This window comes from Polypterus senegalus, chromosome 5 (assembly GCF_016835505.1).
Source record: "Polypterus senegalus isolate Bchr_013 chromosome 5, ASM1683550v1, whole genome shotgun sequence".
Lineage (NCBI taxonomy): Eukaryota > Metazoa > Chordata > Cladistia > Polypteriformes > Polypteridae > Polypterus > Polypterus senegalus.
The window spans coordinates 30,737,442-30,756,003 of NC_053158.1; the positions used below are offsets into that span (position 1 = coordinate 30,737,442).

The 18,562-nt window shown below is 39.3% G+C and overlaps 1 protein-coding gene across 6 annotated transcripts in view; it reads left to right on the forward strand.

Moving 5' to 3' along the window:
• Nucleotides 1-18,562, forward strand: part of stau2 (staufen double-stranded RNA binding protein 2) — a 356,944-nt gene that overhangs the window by 15,575 nt on the left and 322,807 nt on the right. For 5 of the 6 annotated variants that reach the window (XM_039754429.1, XM_039754431.1, XM_039754434.1 and 2 more), the window contains exon 2: nucleotides 10,278-10,485. The exons of the other annotated variant lie outside the window; for it this stretch is intronic. In XM_039754429.1, coding sequence (XP_039610363.1) covers nucleotides 10,287-10,485 — 199 coding nt within the window. In that variant the 5' untranslated portion in view covers nucleotides 10,278-10,286. The remainder of the gene's footprint in view (nucleotides 1-10,277; nucleotides 10,486-18,562) is intronic. 6 annotated transcript variants of the gene reach the window in all.

Consider the following 18,562-nt stretch of genomic DNA (forward strand, 5'->3'; position numbering starts at 1 on the left):
CATTTAAAATTACTATAAATGCACAACACAATAAAGTGTACTGAAAGTGAAGGGGTCTGAATACTTTGAATAATACTGTATAACTGCATGTGTTTGTTTACAATTAATACAGTATATGCACATAGTGTGTGTTTATTTATTTCATGTTATGGTTGGCTGCTCAGTAACCTTACAGCCCTTGGATGTAAACTGTTCCTGAATCTACTGGAATGAGAGCCAATATCGAGCAACTGTGCAGCATGCTTAAGTTTTTTAATACTACTCTTTGACTGTCCAAGTCAGCATGTGTCATGTTATATCCTGAACAGAAGGCAGCTGTGTGCCTGTAATATTCTGAGCTGTTTCCACCCTCTACATTTCTGTGTGACCTTGCTTGATTTTATAATGCACATCTTTGGTGAGAAATAAATGGATATGATAATAAAATGAAAGATGTAGTCTTTGAGTAATGTGATGTATTGAAACGTACCCAGTTGAACAAAACATTTATTTTCATATACATGATCTGGTGACTTACAAATTGTCAAAGAAATATTTAAAAGAAAAGAAAAACAAATTAAAATTTAGATAATGAACAAATAATATACAAAAATGACTCAATATGTACTTACATAAAATTGATTTATAATTAGTTGAAAGCAGAGTCCTTCTATATATTGTTTTTTCAGTCACTAAAGATGTTTCATATGGTGTGTAACTGACAAGACAAAAATCAAAGTTGGGTGATGAATGGTGTAAAAGACCAGAGAAGGTGAAGAAAGAGATTAAAAGGTTAGTCGGTCATTGAGTGGTGGAGAAAATAGTGATCCAAATTTGAGAATGGATAGGATATTGTGTTAGATGATATGAAAAGAATGGGTCTTACCCCAAAGGTTTCAGAGTACTGTGGAGAGAGAGAGGGAAAAGATTTGGGAAGCAATTGATATGATTAAGGGATGTAAAGTGTTTTCTGCAATAGGCTTTGTAAGGTCTTTGTTTTTTTTGTTTTTTTTTTCAATTTTATTAATTTAATTTGCAATCATTCCATACAAAATAATCAATTTTTAAAAAAAGTAGGACTGAGAGCAAATCGACCCCCACCCCCTGAGAGAGAGAGCAAGGCTAACAGAGTAAAACTTATGGCTTGTAAACATACCTAAATTGCTGAGTTTGATAAGCCAATAGAGATGAATGGAGAAGAAAAAGAAATACAGAAATAATTGCTTTCTCGGTGCTTTAAGAGCTTATTCTAAAATATTACTGATTAGACCCTGCCATGTTTTGAAAAAAATCTGTACAGAGTATTTGATTTTTTCCAATTTCAAATAGTATAAACCATTGGTTTGCCACTGACTTAAAAGAGGTGAGTTAGGATTCTTCTAGTTTAGCAAAATAAGTTTGTGTACCAAAAGTGCAGTGAATGCAATCACAGTTTGTTTGTCCTTCTCCACTTTAAACCCATCTGGAAGAACCCAAACACAGCTGTTAATGGGTTAGGAGGGATTGTGACACCAAGGCTGTCTGAAAGGTAATTAAAAATTTTGGTCCAGAATGATGTTAATTTGGTGCAGGCCCAAAACATGTGACCCAGTGAGGCTGGGACTTGATTGCAGCGTTCTCAGGTAGGATCTTGCCCTGGAGACATTTTGGAGAGTTTTAGTCGAGACAGATGTGCTTGATATATAATTTTGAGTTGTATAATTGTATGTTTTGCGCATATGGAGCTCAAGTGAATTCTCTGCATTGCTACTTTCCACTCCTTTTCTGATATATTAATTGAGAGATCTTTTTCCCAGTGTCCTCTTGGATCTTTGAAAGGGAGGGACTGTAAAATAATTTTATATATTGCAGAGATGGTGTCTGAGTCCTTGAAATTGAGCAATATTTTTTCCAGCATGGATGAGGGTGCAAGATGAGGAAAATCGGCAGGTTCTGTTTAACAAAGTTCCTAATTTGAAGATAGTGAAAGAAATGTGTAGCTGGAATGTTAAATTTGGAATGTAATTGTTCATAGGATGCAAAGACGTTGTCTATATAAAGATCTCTAAGCAAGTTAATCCCAAATTTTTTTCCAGATATTACAAACTGCATATGTTTGCGAAGGTTGAAAGAGGTGGTTCTCTTGCAGAGGTGCCACTGATAAAAAATTCTCCATCTTAAAATGCTTTCTACATTGGTTCCATATTCTGAGTGAGTGAAGCACAATTGGGTTATTAGTATATTGCCGATAACTTGCATTTATTGGGGCACAGAGCAGGGAATATAAAGAAGTACTGCAGGATTTTACTTCTATTGCGGACCAGCCTGTGTATGTTCATCTATTTGTGTCCAGGTTTTTATAGCTTGTATGTTTGCTGCCCAGTAATAAAACTGGAAGTTAGGTAGAGCCATGCCACCTTCTGCCTTTTGTCTTTGTAGGGTCGCTCTTTGGATATGTGGATGTTTTGAGTTCCAAATAAATGAGGTTATTGTTGAATCTAATTGCTTAAAAATGATTTATTGATGTATATTGGAATGTTTTGAAATAAAAAGGAGCTTAGGAAGAATATTCATCTTAACAGTGTTAATTCTTCCAGCTAGAGTGAGATGAAGGGTTGACCATCTATGCAAGTCTTGCTTAATTTTTTTTATGATGACAGCAAATTTTGTTGATAAAGAGCTTTATGTTTACTTGTGATGTTTACCCCTAGGTATTTAAACTGTTCTGCAATGATAAAAGGTAGGGTGTCTAATCTAATATTATATGCTTGAGAATTCACTGGAAAGAGTACACTTTTATTCAGATTAATTCTGAGACCAGAGATCTTTTGAAATTCTGTGAGTGCTGTTAAGACTGCAGGCACAGAATTTTTGGGTCTGATATATACAGTACCATATCATCTGCATAAGAGAAATTTTCTGTTCCAGTCCTTCTCTGATAATCCCCTTTATCTGATCAGCATTTCGACAGTGTATTGCCAGTGGTTCAATGGCGATTGCAAACAGCAGCGGTGACAAGGGCATCCTTGTCTGGTACCACGTTCTAGTTTAAAGTAGTCTGAACAAATGTTGTTGATACAAACTGAAGCTTCTGGATTGGTATACAGTAGTTTGATCCATGCACAAATGTTCGGGCCAAACCCAAATTTCTCTAATGTAGTAAAAAGGTATTTCCATTCAATCATGTCAAATGCTTTTTCTGCATCCAATGATAATAATATTTCTGGGTGTTTGACTTAGTTGGTGAGTATATTACATTAAACAGGCGTCAAGATTTGAAGATAAGTGTCGACCCTTGATAAATCCAGTTTGATCTTGTGATATTACGAAGGAGCACTTTCTCCATCCTTCTAGCTATGATTTTTGAGAGTATTTTAACATCATTATTCAAAAGTGAAATTGGTCTGTATGATGCACATTGTAATAAGTCCTTATTTTGTTTAGAAAAACTGTGATTAATGCTTGGCGAAAAGTTTGAGGAAGAGTTTGATTGTCTCTGGCTTCTGTAAATGTTGCTAATAGGAGGGGAGCTAGCTGAGCGGAGAATTTCTTATAAAATTCTGCAGGGTAGCCATCAGGGCCTGCTGCTTTCCCGCCTTGAAGTGACTTTATAGCATCTAGTAATTCTGATAACGCCAGAGGTTTATCGAAGTTCCTCTGCACTAAAAGTTTCTATTTGTGGTATCTGTAATGTATCCAGAAATGCATTAGATTGTGTGTTGTCTTCTTTAAACTCAGTAGAATATAAGGATTTATAGTAGTCTCTAAATGTGTGCATTATATTTCTGTGGTCTATTATTTTGTCTCCATTCGTGTTGGTGATTACAGGGATTGCATTGCGGACTTGTTCCTTGTGAATTTGTTCAGCTAAAAGCTTATTAGCTTTCTCTCCATGTTCATAGTAATGATGTCTGGATTTATAAATTAATTGTTCAGTTTCTTTAGTTGTCAAGACGTTTAGTTCTGAATTCAGAGCCTGCCTTTTCCTATGTAGAGCCTCGTTTGGAAGCCTGGCATGTTCTTCATCTAGTCTAGTAATTTTGCTTCTTAGCTCTGATACTTTCTTGGTTTATAATTTATTTCTGTTGGGAAAGATATGAAATAATCTGTCCTCTTAAGAGTTTCCCAGAGTATTCCTGCAGAAATCTCTGAGGATGTATTTGTCTCTAGGAAGATACTGATTTGTTTGGATATAAATTCTGTACAGTTCTCGTCTGCTAATAGAAGCGGGTTGAGACGCCATCTGCGAGGTGAGCATGTGAGGCATAATGACTTTAGCTCCAAGATCGGCGGTGCATCGTCAGAAATAACAATAGCATCATATTTGCAAGATTTAATCATAGGCAAGAAATTATCTATAAAGAAATAATCAATTCTTGAGTAGCAATGATGTACTGGTGAGGTCTTTGGTTTTAACAGCTCGAATGTGCTCTCTGAAATGGTTTGCTTCACCTACTATGTGTATGTGGCTGGACACTTCAAGAAATGCAGAAGATATAAGTTTTATACTGGCAAGGGGCCCATTGTTTAATATTTAATTTACCATTAGGACCAGATGCAAGAGTGTTGTTGGTGACGTATTTTTAAGTGACTGGCTCCTGTTACAGCTAAAATATGGATCAGACGTTTTTGTAGGTTAGATGTTCAATAGAAAGGGAGAGTCAGGGAAAAGAGGTTGTTGTGGAAGGACCATACTTCAAAATGGGAAAATTTTGTTTGAAGACCTTTAGGAGAGAAGAGAGTATGTTAAGTTGAAATGTGAGAATCCTTGGGTTGCGAGTTTCATTGTTGGGGTTCCTCTTAGAGTAAATAGTATGAGTTATTCTCCTGGTTTGAGTTAGGGTCCTGTCCACAACATGAGAAGGATCTAATCTATCAGTGAAGAAACTCCTCATTCTAAGTGCTTCATTACAGAAATTAACCTCGGCATGGCAGAGGAAACGGAGTCCAAGGAAATTTGAAAGTAGTAGAGTGTTTAGTATCTCAGGGATGGAAAGAACTGTAGAGAAGGTAACTGTGTGAGTCAAAGGTTTAAGTTATGGAAAGCTGATAGACTGATACTGTATCTTAAAATAGTACAGTTGTGGAGGATGCTTCAACTGTGTACTTTAGTGATGGATGGAAATGAGTACAATCGTTAATTCCTGTAGCTAGCATCTGGAGCAAAAGGTCTCTTTTGTACAGGTCCAATACAACACTTAGGCAGGAAGGAAGAAAAAAAAAAACATTCTTCCACCCAGCCGACCAAGATATTGACATAGCTGGTTCACATTCTAATAACAACTCCACTGACCTGATGAAAAAAGTTCCTATCAAAAGAGAAATTACTGAGAGTAAGAACAAATTCTGTCAGTGTGATGAGGGTGTTTGTGGCAGGATCCTGGACTTGAACTTCTGTTGAATGTGTTTCTGAGGACAATGACACCTTCGTCTTAAGGAATGACTGCATACAAAGAGGTGACTTCAATGGTAAAGATAAAGCAGTTAGGACCATGGTACTTAATGCTGTGAAACAGAATAGCTTGGTTAGTATCTTTTTAGTATGAATGGAGACTCTTAACCACTGCTCTCACAAAACTGTCAAGGAAAGCTTTTTTCATTGCCTAGTGCTGTAAAGCCACTTTTCCTTGTTCTTCTCCAGGCAAAGCAAGACAAAATATGTATTATCTGGCTCCTGTTAGGATTTTGAAGCCTCTGGATCCTTGGTAATTTAGGTTTCTGTAACCTGCCAGTTATTTTCTGTGCCTTGGAGATGCCATGTTAAATAGTCTTTGTGATTATAGGCATATGTGTTACCATACCAAGCAGTGATGCCTACAGTAATAATACTCTCGGTGGTGCAGACGGAAGGTAACCAGAGTTGCAACAGACTCGTATTACATTTCTGCAGATATTGAGGATGGACAGGTGTTTTGACTTGCTTAGGATATGCTTAGTATTGCACTCTCACCAGAGATCCTCGGAGAATAAAACTTCAGACTAGTAACTGTTTAATCTGTTATGTATGCAATAAATATTAAAAAGTGAGTAAACATTTTTGTCCAGAAAGCAGTGAGGATTTCTTTACTTTTTTAATTCAAAAGTTTAGTGTTATCTTGACACTAGCTTAGTCTGTTCTATATAGGTAAACATGTTGTTAAACACAAAAACGATAATTGTGTCATTGGCAAATGTAATACTATGCTAGCATCTGGTGGAGTTTTTACGGTTTTAGATAAAAGGTTTAATAATAATAATAATACATTTTATTTATACAAGGCGCCTTTCAGAGAACTCAAGGGCACTGAGAACGAACGAACAAACAATAAATAAATAATTAAAAGACACAATTATAAACAACTTAAAACATCAGAAAATCTAAAAATTAAAACCAAACAAAACCACTATAATCAGGAGGAAGAAGAAAAAGCCATTTTAAACAAATGTGTTTTAAGTTTACATTTAAAGGATGAATATGATTTGATATTTCGGAGATCCACAGGTAATGAGTTCCAGTGCTTGGGAGCAGAACGGCTGAAAGCTCTGCTCCCCATAGTGGTTAGACGGGCGGGAGGAACGGTCAGATGGGTGGAGGAAGAGGATCTAAGGTTACGGGAGGGAATGGCAACATGTAGAAGGTCAGACAGATATGGAGGTGCGAGGTTATGGATGGCCTTAAATGTTAGTAGCAGAATCTTAAAATCATTACGAAACTTGATCGGGAACCAATGAAGCTGCTGCAAGACCGGAGTAATATGGTGAAAAGATGGGATTCCAGTGATGATACGTGCTGCAGAATTCTGGACTAACTGAAGCTTATGAAGAGATTTATTAGGGAGACCAAAGAGGAGTGAATTGCAGTAGTCCAGCCGAGAAGTGACAAGACTATGAACAAGAATGGCAGTGGTATGAGGAGTGAGGGAGGGGCGAATGCGATTAATATTACGTAAGTGGAAGTAAGCAGACCGGGTGATATTAATGTGACATTGGAAAAAGTACTGTCGAGGATGACACCCAGACTCTTGACCTGAGATGATGGGGAAACAACAGAGTTATCAATAATAAAAGAAAGATTATTGGTTTTGGATAATGATGATTTTGAACCAATGAGGAGAACTTCAGTTTTATCACTGTTTAATTTAAGAAAATTTGAAGAGAACCAGGATTTAATTTCAGAAATGTAGTCGATAAGCGAGGGTGGTGGAAAAGAGGAGGTGGGTTTACCAGCAAGGTAGAGCTGGGTGTCATCAGCATAACAGTGAAAAATAATGTTATATTTGAAAAATATTGCCAAGGGAAGAAGGTAAATAATAAAGAAGAGGCCCCAGGACAGAGCCTTGGGGCACACCAGAAGTAACAGCGGTGGGTTGGGATGTGAAGGTTTTAAGCTGTATGAACTGGATGCGGCCTGAGAGGTAAGATCTAAACCAATCAAGTGAAGTGTGAGTAATGCCAATCAAAGATAATCTATTAAGGAGAGTGGTATGACAAATAGTATCAAAGGCCGCACTCAGATCAAGAAGGATTAGAATAGTGATTAGACCAGAATCAGCAGCCATAAGGAGGTCATTGGTAATTTTAACAAGTGCCGTTTCTGTACTATGAAGGGGGCAAAAACCAGACTGGAACTTCTCATATAGATTATTGTGAGACAAGTGGGTGTGAAGTTGGATAGCTACTATTTTTTCAAGAATTTTGGAGATAAAGGGCAAGTTAGAAATGGGGCGAAAATTATTGAAATTAGTAGGATCACAACCAGGTTTTTTTAGTATTGGGGTTATAGCAGCAGTTTTGAAAGATGAGGGAATAATACCAGTAGTAAGAGAAGAGTGAATGATGGCAGAAATAAGAGGGACTAGAGAGGGGAGGCAGGCTTTAACCAAAACTGTAGGCAGGGGGTCCAGCTGACAAGTAGATGACTTGGATTTGCAGATGAGATCTGAGATTTCAGAGGAAGTGGGAAGCTGGAAAGAAAAGAGAGAGTGAATAGGTGAGTGTAGTTCAGAAGAAACACAGAAAGGATCTGGACCAAGGTGCTGATGTATCTCTTGGATTTTCTCATTGAAAAAAGACATAAGAGAATTACAGAAGGCAGTTGAGTAAAGGTGAGATGAGATGGTAAAGAGTCTGGAGTTTGTGTAACATTATTAGGTAAACCGCAGTTTTACAGCAATGAGGTAGGAGAGCATTGATTATTGCCATGGTCTCAGTCTGAAACCTTCACCCGGTTGTTGCCTTTGTGGAACTTACATTCCAGGTACATCTCAATAAATTAGAATATCATTGAAAAGTTAATTTATTTCAGTAATATATAGTTCCTTAGAAGGCTGGTGTCTTTCAACATCTGCAATAAGATGCTGCAGATGTTCTATCAGACGGTTGTGGCGAGCACCCTCTTCTTTATGCTGCCTCCCCAGCACACCACCGTGTAGAAGAGGGATGCCTCACGCCTCGACAAACTGGTGAGGAAAGTAGGCTCTATTGTGGACACGGAGCTGGACAGTTTGACATCCGTGGCAGGGCGACGGGCACTGAGCAGGCTCCTGTCAATCATGGAGAATCCACTGCATCCACTGAACAGGATCATCTCCAGACAGAGGAGTAGCTTCAGCGACAGACTGCTGTCACCGTCCTGCTCCACTGACAGACTGAGGAGATCGTTCCTCCCCCACACTATGCGACTTTTCAATTCCACCTGTGGGGTAAACGCTAATATTATACAAAATTATTGTCTGTCTGTTCATTGTTACCACTCTTTAATTTAATATTGTTCTTTATCAGTATGCTGCTGCTGGAGTATGTGACTTTCCCCTTGGAATTAATAAAGTATCTATCTATCTATCTATAGTGAAACTCATATAGAGATTTATTAGAGTGATATTTCATCACAGTGTTTATTTCTTTTAATTTTGCTGATTATGGCTTACAAGTTTTGAAAACTCAAAATTCAGTATCTCTGGAAATTAGACCAATTTTTAAAAAAAAAAAAAAAGATTTTTAATACAGATATGTTGGCCTATTGAAACATATGCCCATCAATACTTGGTTGGTGTTCCTTTTGCATGAATTACTGCATCAATGTGGCGTGGCATGGAGGGAACAACTTGTGGCACTGCTGAGGTGTTATGGAAGCCCAGGATGCATCTGATAGTGGCCTTCAGCTCGTCCACATTGTTGGGTCTGGTGTCTCATCTTCCTCTTGACAATACCCCATAGATTCTCTATGGGTTTAGGTCAGGCGAGTTTGCTGGCCAATCAAGCACAGTGATACCATGGTTATTAAACCAGGTATTGGTACTTTTGGCAGTGTGGGCAGTTGTCAAGGCCTGCTGAAAAATGAAATCCGCATCTCCATAAAGCTTGTCAGCAGAGGGAAGCATGAAGTGCTGTAAAATTTCCTGGTAGACGGCTGCACTGACTTTGGACTTGATAAAACACAGTGGACCAACACCAGCAGTTGACATGGTTCCCCAAATCATCACTGACTGTGGAACCGTCACACTGGACCTCAAGCAACTTGGATTCTGTGCCTCTCCACTCTTCCTCCAGACTCTGGGACCTTGATTTTCCAATGAAATGCAAAAGTGACTTTCATCTGAAAAGTGGACATTGGACCACTGAGCAACAGTCCAGTCCGTTTTCTCTATAATATATGAATTTCACTTTTTGAATTGAGTTACTGAAATAAATTAACTTTTCAATGATATTCTAATTTACTGAGAGGCACCTGTATGTCTGTAGGTTGACTGGATTGCGGATCAGCCTTCTGTTAGTGTGTGCATAAGTGGGTCCTGCAATAAAACTCCATCCAGGGTTGATCTTTGTCTTCCTTGCACCTAATGCTGCATGAATAGACCTGCAGGCCCTACCATCTGATCCTGAATTGAATTTAGCAGGTTTGAGAATATTGTAAAATTTAAGCCATGAGGCAAACAGGCTTATGAGTACTATAAACATAGAGCAGGATCAGGAAGTAGGTCAAAGGCTCAATCTGTGATACAAATTTTACCCCCATCCATTCATTAGCTGCTCTAGGGAAATGTCAAAAGATCCTTTATTTTAGTAATGTTTCTTTTCCTCAAACTTTAGAAATTTAGAAAAAAAAGTCATTTATCTTTAGGCAATAATTTTAACTTTCCTGTTTTAATGGCCATGTTGTTATGGTGGTATTGAACATTACTGGGAACAGGAAGAAAATTTCTAAAGTTGTTTATCTTAAATTTTCAAACATTTTGTATGATCATTCACTGAGAGTATATTATAAATGTCAAAGTAGATTTGCAGTAATTTAACTTAACTGTCTTTGCTACTACTTTACTATAAATTTATTTTTTTTATAGATATAGAGGATGGCACAAGTGAAAGTGCAGACAGCAGCAAACTTCTCTGCATCTGCAATGTCATCTACAGGACAGTCATCAGCAGTGGTGACTGTAGGTCCACTCAGTATGCAACCCTCTATGAACGGATCAGTTCCAGCCTCAACTCCCAGCTGTAACAGTCCTGCAGCTGGGTTTGTGGACTATACTGTTCCTGCAATTTTACCAGGTATGCAGTTTAGGTAATATCATGTGTTTTAATGAGCTACATTTTTATAATGAAGTATTTTATAATTTTCCTGAGTACACAACAGTGAAGTATGCCAGTATATCAGCAGTAAAATCAAAAAGCACTAACCAAACCCTGATTAAAATCTAAATAGAAAAAGATATGTTTTACTTGCTCTTCCAAAGAAGTATTTTCCGAACGCTATACGTATGTTATCCTAATAAAGTGAAAATGATATTAAAATTGGAGGAGGAAGAGGGTGGCTAATCTTTGTTACAGCAAGGATATTTTTTAATATTTGTCCCCATTATAGTTCTCAAACAAAAAAATCATGAACCACACAGTTTAAACATTTTCAGATAAAAATATTTCATTAGGAATTATGTATGATAATGAATTTAAGCCGATAAATAGGTTAAAATGATACAAATAGTAATAAGCCAAAAGAGCAAAGGAAATGGCAAGCATCTAATTAGGCCAAACGTGCATGGTGCCCATTTTGGCAATTTTGTGAACATACTGCTCAGCAGGACACACACGATTTGAGTAACACAACAGTTTAAAGAATCTCTTGTCAACTGATAAAACATTTTGTTGCTGTGAAGCAAGTGCCTGGAAATACCCAGCTACACAGACTTTTTCATTGCCTGTCCATGAAGGTAATCCAGATCTATTGTTCTGCCATCTCACATTCTTAAATATCCATTTCCATATTAAAGACTGACTTTAAATTGCCACATTTAGTTTTAAAATAAACAAAGCTCAAAATGTCCTTCAATAATTGTTGTGTAAAAGTAATCTGATTATACCACTGTTCTACACTAGAGCTGCAGTTCTCAACTGTGCAGTATGCAAGCAGCTTTTTTGTGACACATGAAGGAACCCAAGAAAAAAAAAAAAAATAAAATATATATAAAACTGCTCAAAAAAAATAAAGGAACACTTTAAAAACACATCATATCTCAATTGGAAAAAAATCATGCTGGATATCTGTACTGATATGGACTGGGTAATGTGTTTGGAATGAAAGGATGCCACATCGTTTCATGGAAATGAAAATGTTCAACCTACAGAGGGCTGAATTCAAAGACACCCCAAAAATCTAAGTGAATAAATGATGTGGCAGGCTAGTCCATTTTGCCAAAATTTCATTGCAGCAACTCAAAATTGTACTCAGTTGTTTGTATGGTCCCCACGTGATTGTATGCATGCCCGGCAACGTCGGGGGTGTGGGGTCGGTTTGTCTGGTTCATGCTCCTAATGAGACGACGGATGGTGTCCTGGGGATCTCCTCCCAGATCTGGACCCAAGGCATCACTGAGCTTCTGGACAGTCTGAGGTGCAACCTGGCGGCATTGGATGGACCGGTTCTGTTGGATTTAAGTCAGGTGAATGTGGGGGCCAGTCAATGGTATCAACTCCTTCATCCTCTAGGAACTGTGTGCATACTCTCGCCACATAAAGCCGGGTATTGTCATGCACCAGGAGGAACCCAGGACCCACTGCACCAGCATAGGGTCTGACAGTGGGTCCAAGGATTTTGTCCCGATACCTAATGGCAGTCAAGGTGTTGTTGTCTAGCCTGTAGAGGTCTGTGCGTCCCTCCATGAATATGCCTCCCTAGACCATCACTGACCCACCACCAAACTGGTCATGCTGAACGATGTTACAGGCAACATAACGTTCTCCATGGCTTTTCCAGACCCTTTCACATCTGTCACATGTGCTTAGAGTAAACCTGCTCTCATCTCTAAAAAGTGGTGGACCTGCCAGTTCTGGTATTCTATGGCAAATGGCAGTTGAGCTTCACGGTGCTGTGCAGTGAGCGCAGGGCCCACTAGACGATGTTGGACCCTCGGGCCACCCTCATGAAGTCTGTTTCTGATTGTTTGGTCAGACATTCACACCAGTGGGCTGATAGAGGTTATTTTGTAGTGCCCTGGCAGTGCTCATCCTGTTCCTTCTTGCCCATAGGAGCAGATACTGGTTAAGGACCTTGTGCAGCTCTTCTAGAGTAACTGCCTGTCTCCTGAAATCTCCTCCATGCCAATGAGACTGTACTGAGAGATGCAGCAAACCTTCTGGCAATGGCATGTATTGATGTGCCATCCTGGAGAAGTTGGACTACATGTGCAACCTCTGTAGGGTCCAGGTATCGCCTCATGCTTACCAGTAGTGACACTGACTGTAGCCAAATGCAAAACTAGTGAAAAAACAGACGAGGAGGGAAAAATGTCAGTGGCCTCCACCTGTTAAACCATTCCTGTTTTGGGGTTGTCTCATTGTTGCCCCTCTAGTGCACCTGTTGTTAATTTCATTAACACCAAAGCAGCTGAAACTGATTATCAACCCTCTCTGTTACTTAACTGACCAGATCAATAGCCCAGAAGTTTCACTAACTTGATGCTATACTCTCATTAAAAAGTGTTCCTTTAATTTTTTTGAGCAGTATGTGTATATATATATATATATATATATATATATATATATATATATATAAAAATGCACAAACACACATACACACACAGTCAGGTCCATAACTATTTGGATTGTGAAACAATTTTCATTATTTTGCCTCTGTAGGCTGCCACAATTGATTTGAAATCCTTTAATAAAAGGGGTTTACAAAAATATTGTGTAAACCGTTTCGGAATGGCAGCTATTTTTCTGCATAGCCCCCACATTTCCAGGGGCTCAAAAGTATATGGACATTTTGAGTGACAAACTGTTCCATAGCCAGCTGGGAGCAATTACCTCATTATTTCATCAACTATTAAGCAGGTTCAGTAAAAGGTCCAGAATTGATTCCAAGTGTGCAATTTGCATTTGGAAGCTGTCACTGTAAACTCTCAATAGCCGGTTCAAAGAGCTGTCCATGCATGTAAAAACAGGTCGTCATTAGGCTGGGAAAACAAAACAAACCATTAGGGAGATTGCAGAAAGATGAAAAGTGATTGCATCGACCATTTGGTACATTCTTAAGAGAAGTAACACCCATGATGAACTCAGCAACACCAGAAGGTCTGGAAAAGCACAGAAGACAACTCTTCTGGATGACTGCAGAACTCAGTCCTTGGTGAAGAAAAACCCCTTCACAACATTTAGTCAAACCAAGAACACTCTCTGGGAGGTAGACCTATCATTGCCAAAGTCAACAATCAACAGAAACCCTCATGAAAGTAAAGACTGAGGGTTCACCACAAGGTGCAAACCACTGCTAAACCTCAAGCATAGGAAAGACGCATTAGACTTAGTCAGAAAGTGTTGTTTTAAAGCCTGTCCAGTTCTGGAACTGTTTTCCTTGGATAACGAAACTAAGATCAATATATACCAGAATGTTGGAAAGAGAAAAGTATGGAGAAGAGAAGAAACGGCACATGATGCGTTGCATACCACATCATCTGTGAAACATAGTGGTGGCAGTTTTATGACATAATCTTGCATGGCTGCATATGGAAGTCAGTAACTGGTGTTTATTGATGATATGACTGCTAGCAGAAGCAGCAGGATGAATTCTGAAGTTTATAGGGCTGTATGGTCTGCTCAGATTCAGACAAAATGCTGCAAAATTGACAGGACAACGTTTCATAATACAGTTGAACAGTGAGCCAAATTATACTACATAAGCAAACCAAGTGCTTTTCAACGCAAATAACTGGAAGATTCTTCAATGGCCAAGTCAATCTAAACTGACCTCAACCCAACTGGACATACATTTCAGTTGCCAAAGACAAACCTGGTGGCAGAAAGTCCAGTGAACACGCAGCAACTAACAGCAGCTGCAGTAAAGGCCTGGCAAAGTATCACTAGGGAGGAAACACAGCACTAGTCATTAGCTGTAAAGGATTTTCAATCAAAGTTTGAAAATGATCATTATATTAATGATTGTTATTTTGTCCAAATACGAGGGATATCCAGAAAAAAGGTTACAACAGCTGTTAAAAATCGAAAAATTAATATATTTCAACCAAATTTACAGGGTTTGTTCCAAAATATGTGTTTATTTCTCAACATAATCGCCGTCAACTTCGATGCACTTCTTCAGCCTGGGCACCAGCTTTTTTATACCCTCGTCGAATACGCTCCGCTCCACCTCCGAAAGCCACTTTTCCACTGTCTCCTTCAGCTCCTCATCGTTGGAAAAACGTTTCCCACCCAAGAATTCTTTCAGTTTGGTGAAAAGGTGAAAATCTGAGGGCACAAGGTCCGGGTAATAGGGTGGGTGGGTAATAATATTCCATCCAAAGGACACAAGCAGGTCCTGAGTCACACGAGCAGTATGGGGTCTGGCGTTGTCGTGAAGGAGGGACACACCATTAGTCAGAATTCCCCTCCTTTTGTCTTTAATCTTTTTTTTCAATTTTTTTAGGGTCTCACAATATTTTTCAGCATTGATGGTGGTCCCTTTGGCCATGAAATCCACCAACAAAACCCTTTTTCTGTCCCAAAAGACAGATGCCATAATCTTCCGCTCTGAAAACTGACTTTGAATTTTTTGGCTGATGGGGAATGGGTATGGCGCCATTGTTGGGACTGCCTTTTGGACTCAGGAGTATAGTGACATACCCAAGTTTCGTCTCCAGTCACAATAGAGTCAAGGAACGCCTCACCCTCGATTTCATAATGCTGAAGAAATTCATGTGCAGCCAAAACGCAATTTTGGCGATGTTCTGGAGTCAACATTTTTGGCACCCATCTTGCATTCCGCTTCCTGTAATCAAGTTTTTCTGAGACAATTTCACCCATGAGACTTCGTGAGATGTGTGGGAACATTTCATGAAGAGTGTCAATCGTCACACGACGATCACTGCAAATTTTTTCATCAACTTGCTGCAGAAGCTGTTCTGAAACGAGAGACAGCCTCCCACTCCATTCTTCGTCATGAGTGTCAGTGCGACCTTCTTTGAATGACCTAACCCACTTGTAAACATGCTGATGTGACATTACCTCAGGTCCATAAGTTTCCACAAGCTGATGATGGATCTCGGCCGCGGATTTGCGACGCAAAGTGAGGAACTTGATGACCGAACGAATCTCGCATTGGCGGTAGGTGGAGCAAACAGCCTCAGCAGAGGTTGACAAACTCGCTTGCTGTGATGACATTTCACAACTGACTGACGCGGTTCTGAGCTTATTTTGACCGTTAGGACCCCCTACACGCAGGTATACCAACCTTCAAAAAAAAAAAAAATCCCTGCACCCTCCAGGGCACTTGTAACCTTTTTTTCTGGATATCCCTCATACTTTTGAGTCAATGAAAATGGGGGGCCATGTATAAAAATGTCAGTCTTTTTTAAACAGTTTATACAATATTGTTGTTAAACCCCTGGAATTAAAACTGAAAGTTGACACTTTAATCACATCTTAATTGCTTGGTTTTAAATCCATTGTGGTGGTGTACAGATCCAAAATTATGAAAATTGTGTCACTGTCCAAATACTTATGTACCTTGCTGTATATAGAATAAAATGAAAAATTGGGGGGCAAAAGTGGGCCTTAAAAGGTCCAATGGTCCTGAGTTTCCATGCTCAGGTTGTACTTCATTTCCACTGCTCTGTCTCACATAGTTTCTGCTGCGAGACTCCACTTCTGTCTCACCCATCTGACCTCACTCTCCTTTACTTTGTCCAGTGTCTGGGCCAAGTCAAAACCTCCCACTGTTCAGATTAAGACTGAGGTAATATTTCTGTTTACCTCCCCACCTCTTTGACCCCATCCTTGCATGGAAACCATATACCAAAATTGATTTTTGAAAAGAGTATTTTAACAGATGAATTGTCTCATTTTTACTCCCCTACCTCCTAGCATGACTAGTTGGTAAAGCGTGTCTCTCTCTTTCTCTCATGTCCAGTCCCATCATTTTTAGAACAGCTTTAGAAATTGACAGCCTTATACAGAAGAATATGCAGTAAAAATCAAAGATTATCAACAATTATCTATGTGTGTGTGTGTGTATATATATATATATATATATATATATATATATATATATATATATATTGCTCAAAAAATTAAAGGAACACTTTGAAAACACATCAGATCTCAATGGGAAAAGAAATCCTCCTGGATATCTATACTGATATAGACTGGGTAATGTGTTAGGAACGAAAGGATGCCACATCGTTTGATGGAAATGAAAATGATCAACCTACAGAGCCCTGAATTCAAAGACGCCCCAAAAATCAGAGTGAAAAAATTATGTGGCAGGCTAGTCCATTTTGCCAAAATTTAATTGCAGCAACTCAAAATTGTACGCAGCACTTTGTATGGTCCCTGTGTTCTTGTATACATGCCTGACAACATCGGTGCATGCTTCTAATGAGATGACAGATGGTGTTGCGGGGGATCTCCTCCCAGATCTGGACCAGGGCATCACTGAGCCCCTGGACAGTCTGAGGTGCAACCTGGTGGCATTGGATGGACCAAAACATAATGTCCCAGAGGTGTTCTATTGGATTTAGGTCAGGAAAGTGTGGTGGCCAGTCAATGGTATCAATTCCTTCATCCTCCAGGAACTGCCTGCATACTCTCACCACATGAGGCCAGGAATTGTCGTGCACCAGGAGCCACTGTACCAGCATAGGGTCTGACAATGGGTCCAAGGATTTCATCCTGATACCTAATGGCAGCCAAGGTGCCTTTGTCAAGCCTGTAGTGTTCTGTGTGACCCTCCATGGATATGCCTCCCCAGACAATCATTAACCCACCACCAAACTGCTCATGCTGAATGATGTTACAGGCAGCATAATGTTCTCCATGGCTTCTCCAGACCCTTTCACTTCTGTCACGTGCTCAGGGTGAACCTGCTCTCATCTGTAAAAGCACAGGGCACCAGTGGTGCATCTGCCAATTCTGGTATTCTATGGCGAATGCCAATCGAGCTGCATGCTGCTGGGCAGTGAGCTCAGGGCCCATTAGAGGACATGGGGCCCTTGGGCCACCCTCATGAAGTCTTTCTGGTTGTTTGGTCAGAGACATTCACACCAGTGGCCTGCTGGAGGTCATTTTGTAGGGCTCTGGCAGTGCTCATCCTGTTCCTCCTTGCCCAAAGGAGCAGATACTGGTCCTGCTGATGGGTTATGGACCTTCTATGGCCCTCTCCAGCTCTCCTAGAGTAACTGCTTGTCTCCTAGAATCTCCTCCATGCCCTTGAGACTGTGCAGGGAGACACAACAAACCTTCTGGCAATGACACGTATTGATGTGCCATCCTGGACAAGTTGGACTACCTGTGCAACCTCTGTAGGGTCCAGGTATCGCCTCATGCTACCAGTAGTGACACTGACTGTAGTCAAATGCAAAACTAGTGAAGAAACAGTCAGAAAAGATGAGGAGGGAAAAATGTCAGTGGCCTCCACCTGTTAAACCATTCCTGTTTTGGGGGTCATCTCATTGTTGCCCCTCTAGTGCATCTGTTGTTAATCAGTTTCAGCTGCTGTGGTGTTAATGAAATTAACAACCCCCTCTGCTACTTAACTGACCAGATTAATATCCCATAGGTTTCATTGACTTTATGCTATACTCTGATTAAAAAGTGTTCCTTTAATTCTTTTGAGCAGTATATATATAATATATAAAATATGTGTATATATACAATTAAGTTTTTGCCTGTCTTTTAGAATGTCATGTGACAACCACTACTTTTATTTCAGCAAAACTTTGCAGTTAATTCTTGTATGATCCAATTTAGAATACAGACAAATACAATTTTATATTTTCTATGTGTAAGTATCTAGAACAAAATACACATTGACATCATTTCACTAAAAGTTGCCATTTTCTCTGGAACTCTGTGGCTTTTAACTTCAATATCTCCATAACTCAGGATGAAATTGGTGTGATTTTTACTCAAAATAATAAGAATCAACAGAGTAACAAAACAATGCCATTATCAGGTGTTTATGTTGACCTCAAAAATTATTAAAGATTTTTGCCATTAATTAAATCTTTATGGTTGATTATATCAACAATCCATTCCCTTTTTCTGAATGTACATATACATTTTCTGAATGACAAACAAAAAAGGTCATATTTAATTTTTGTCTAGGGAAAATATTAACTGAGCAAGCGACCCATTT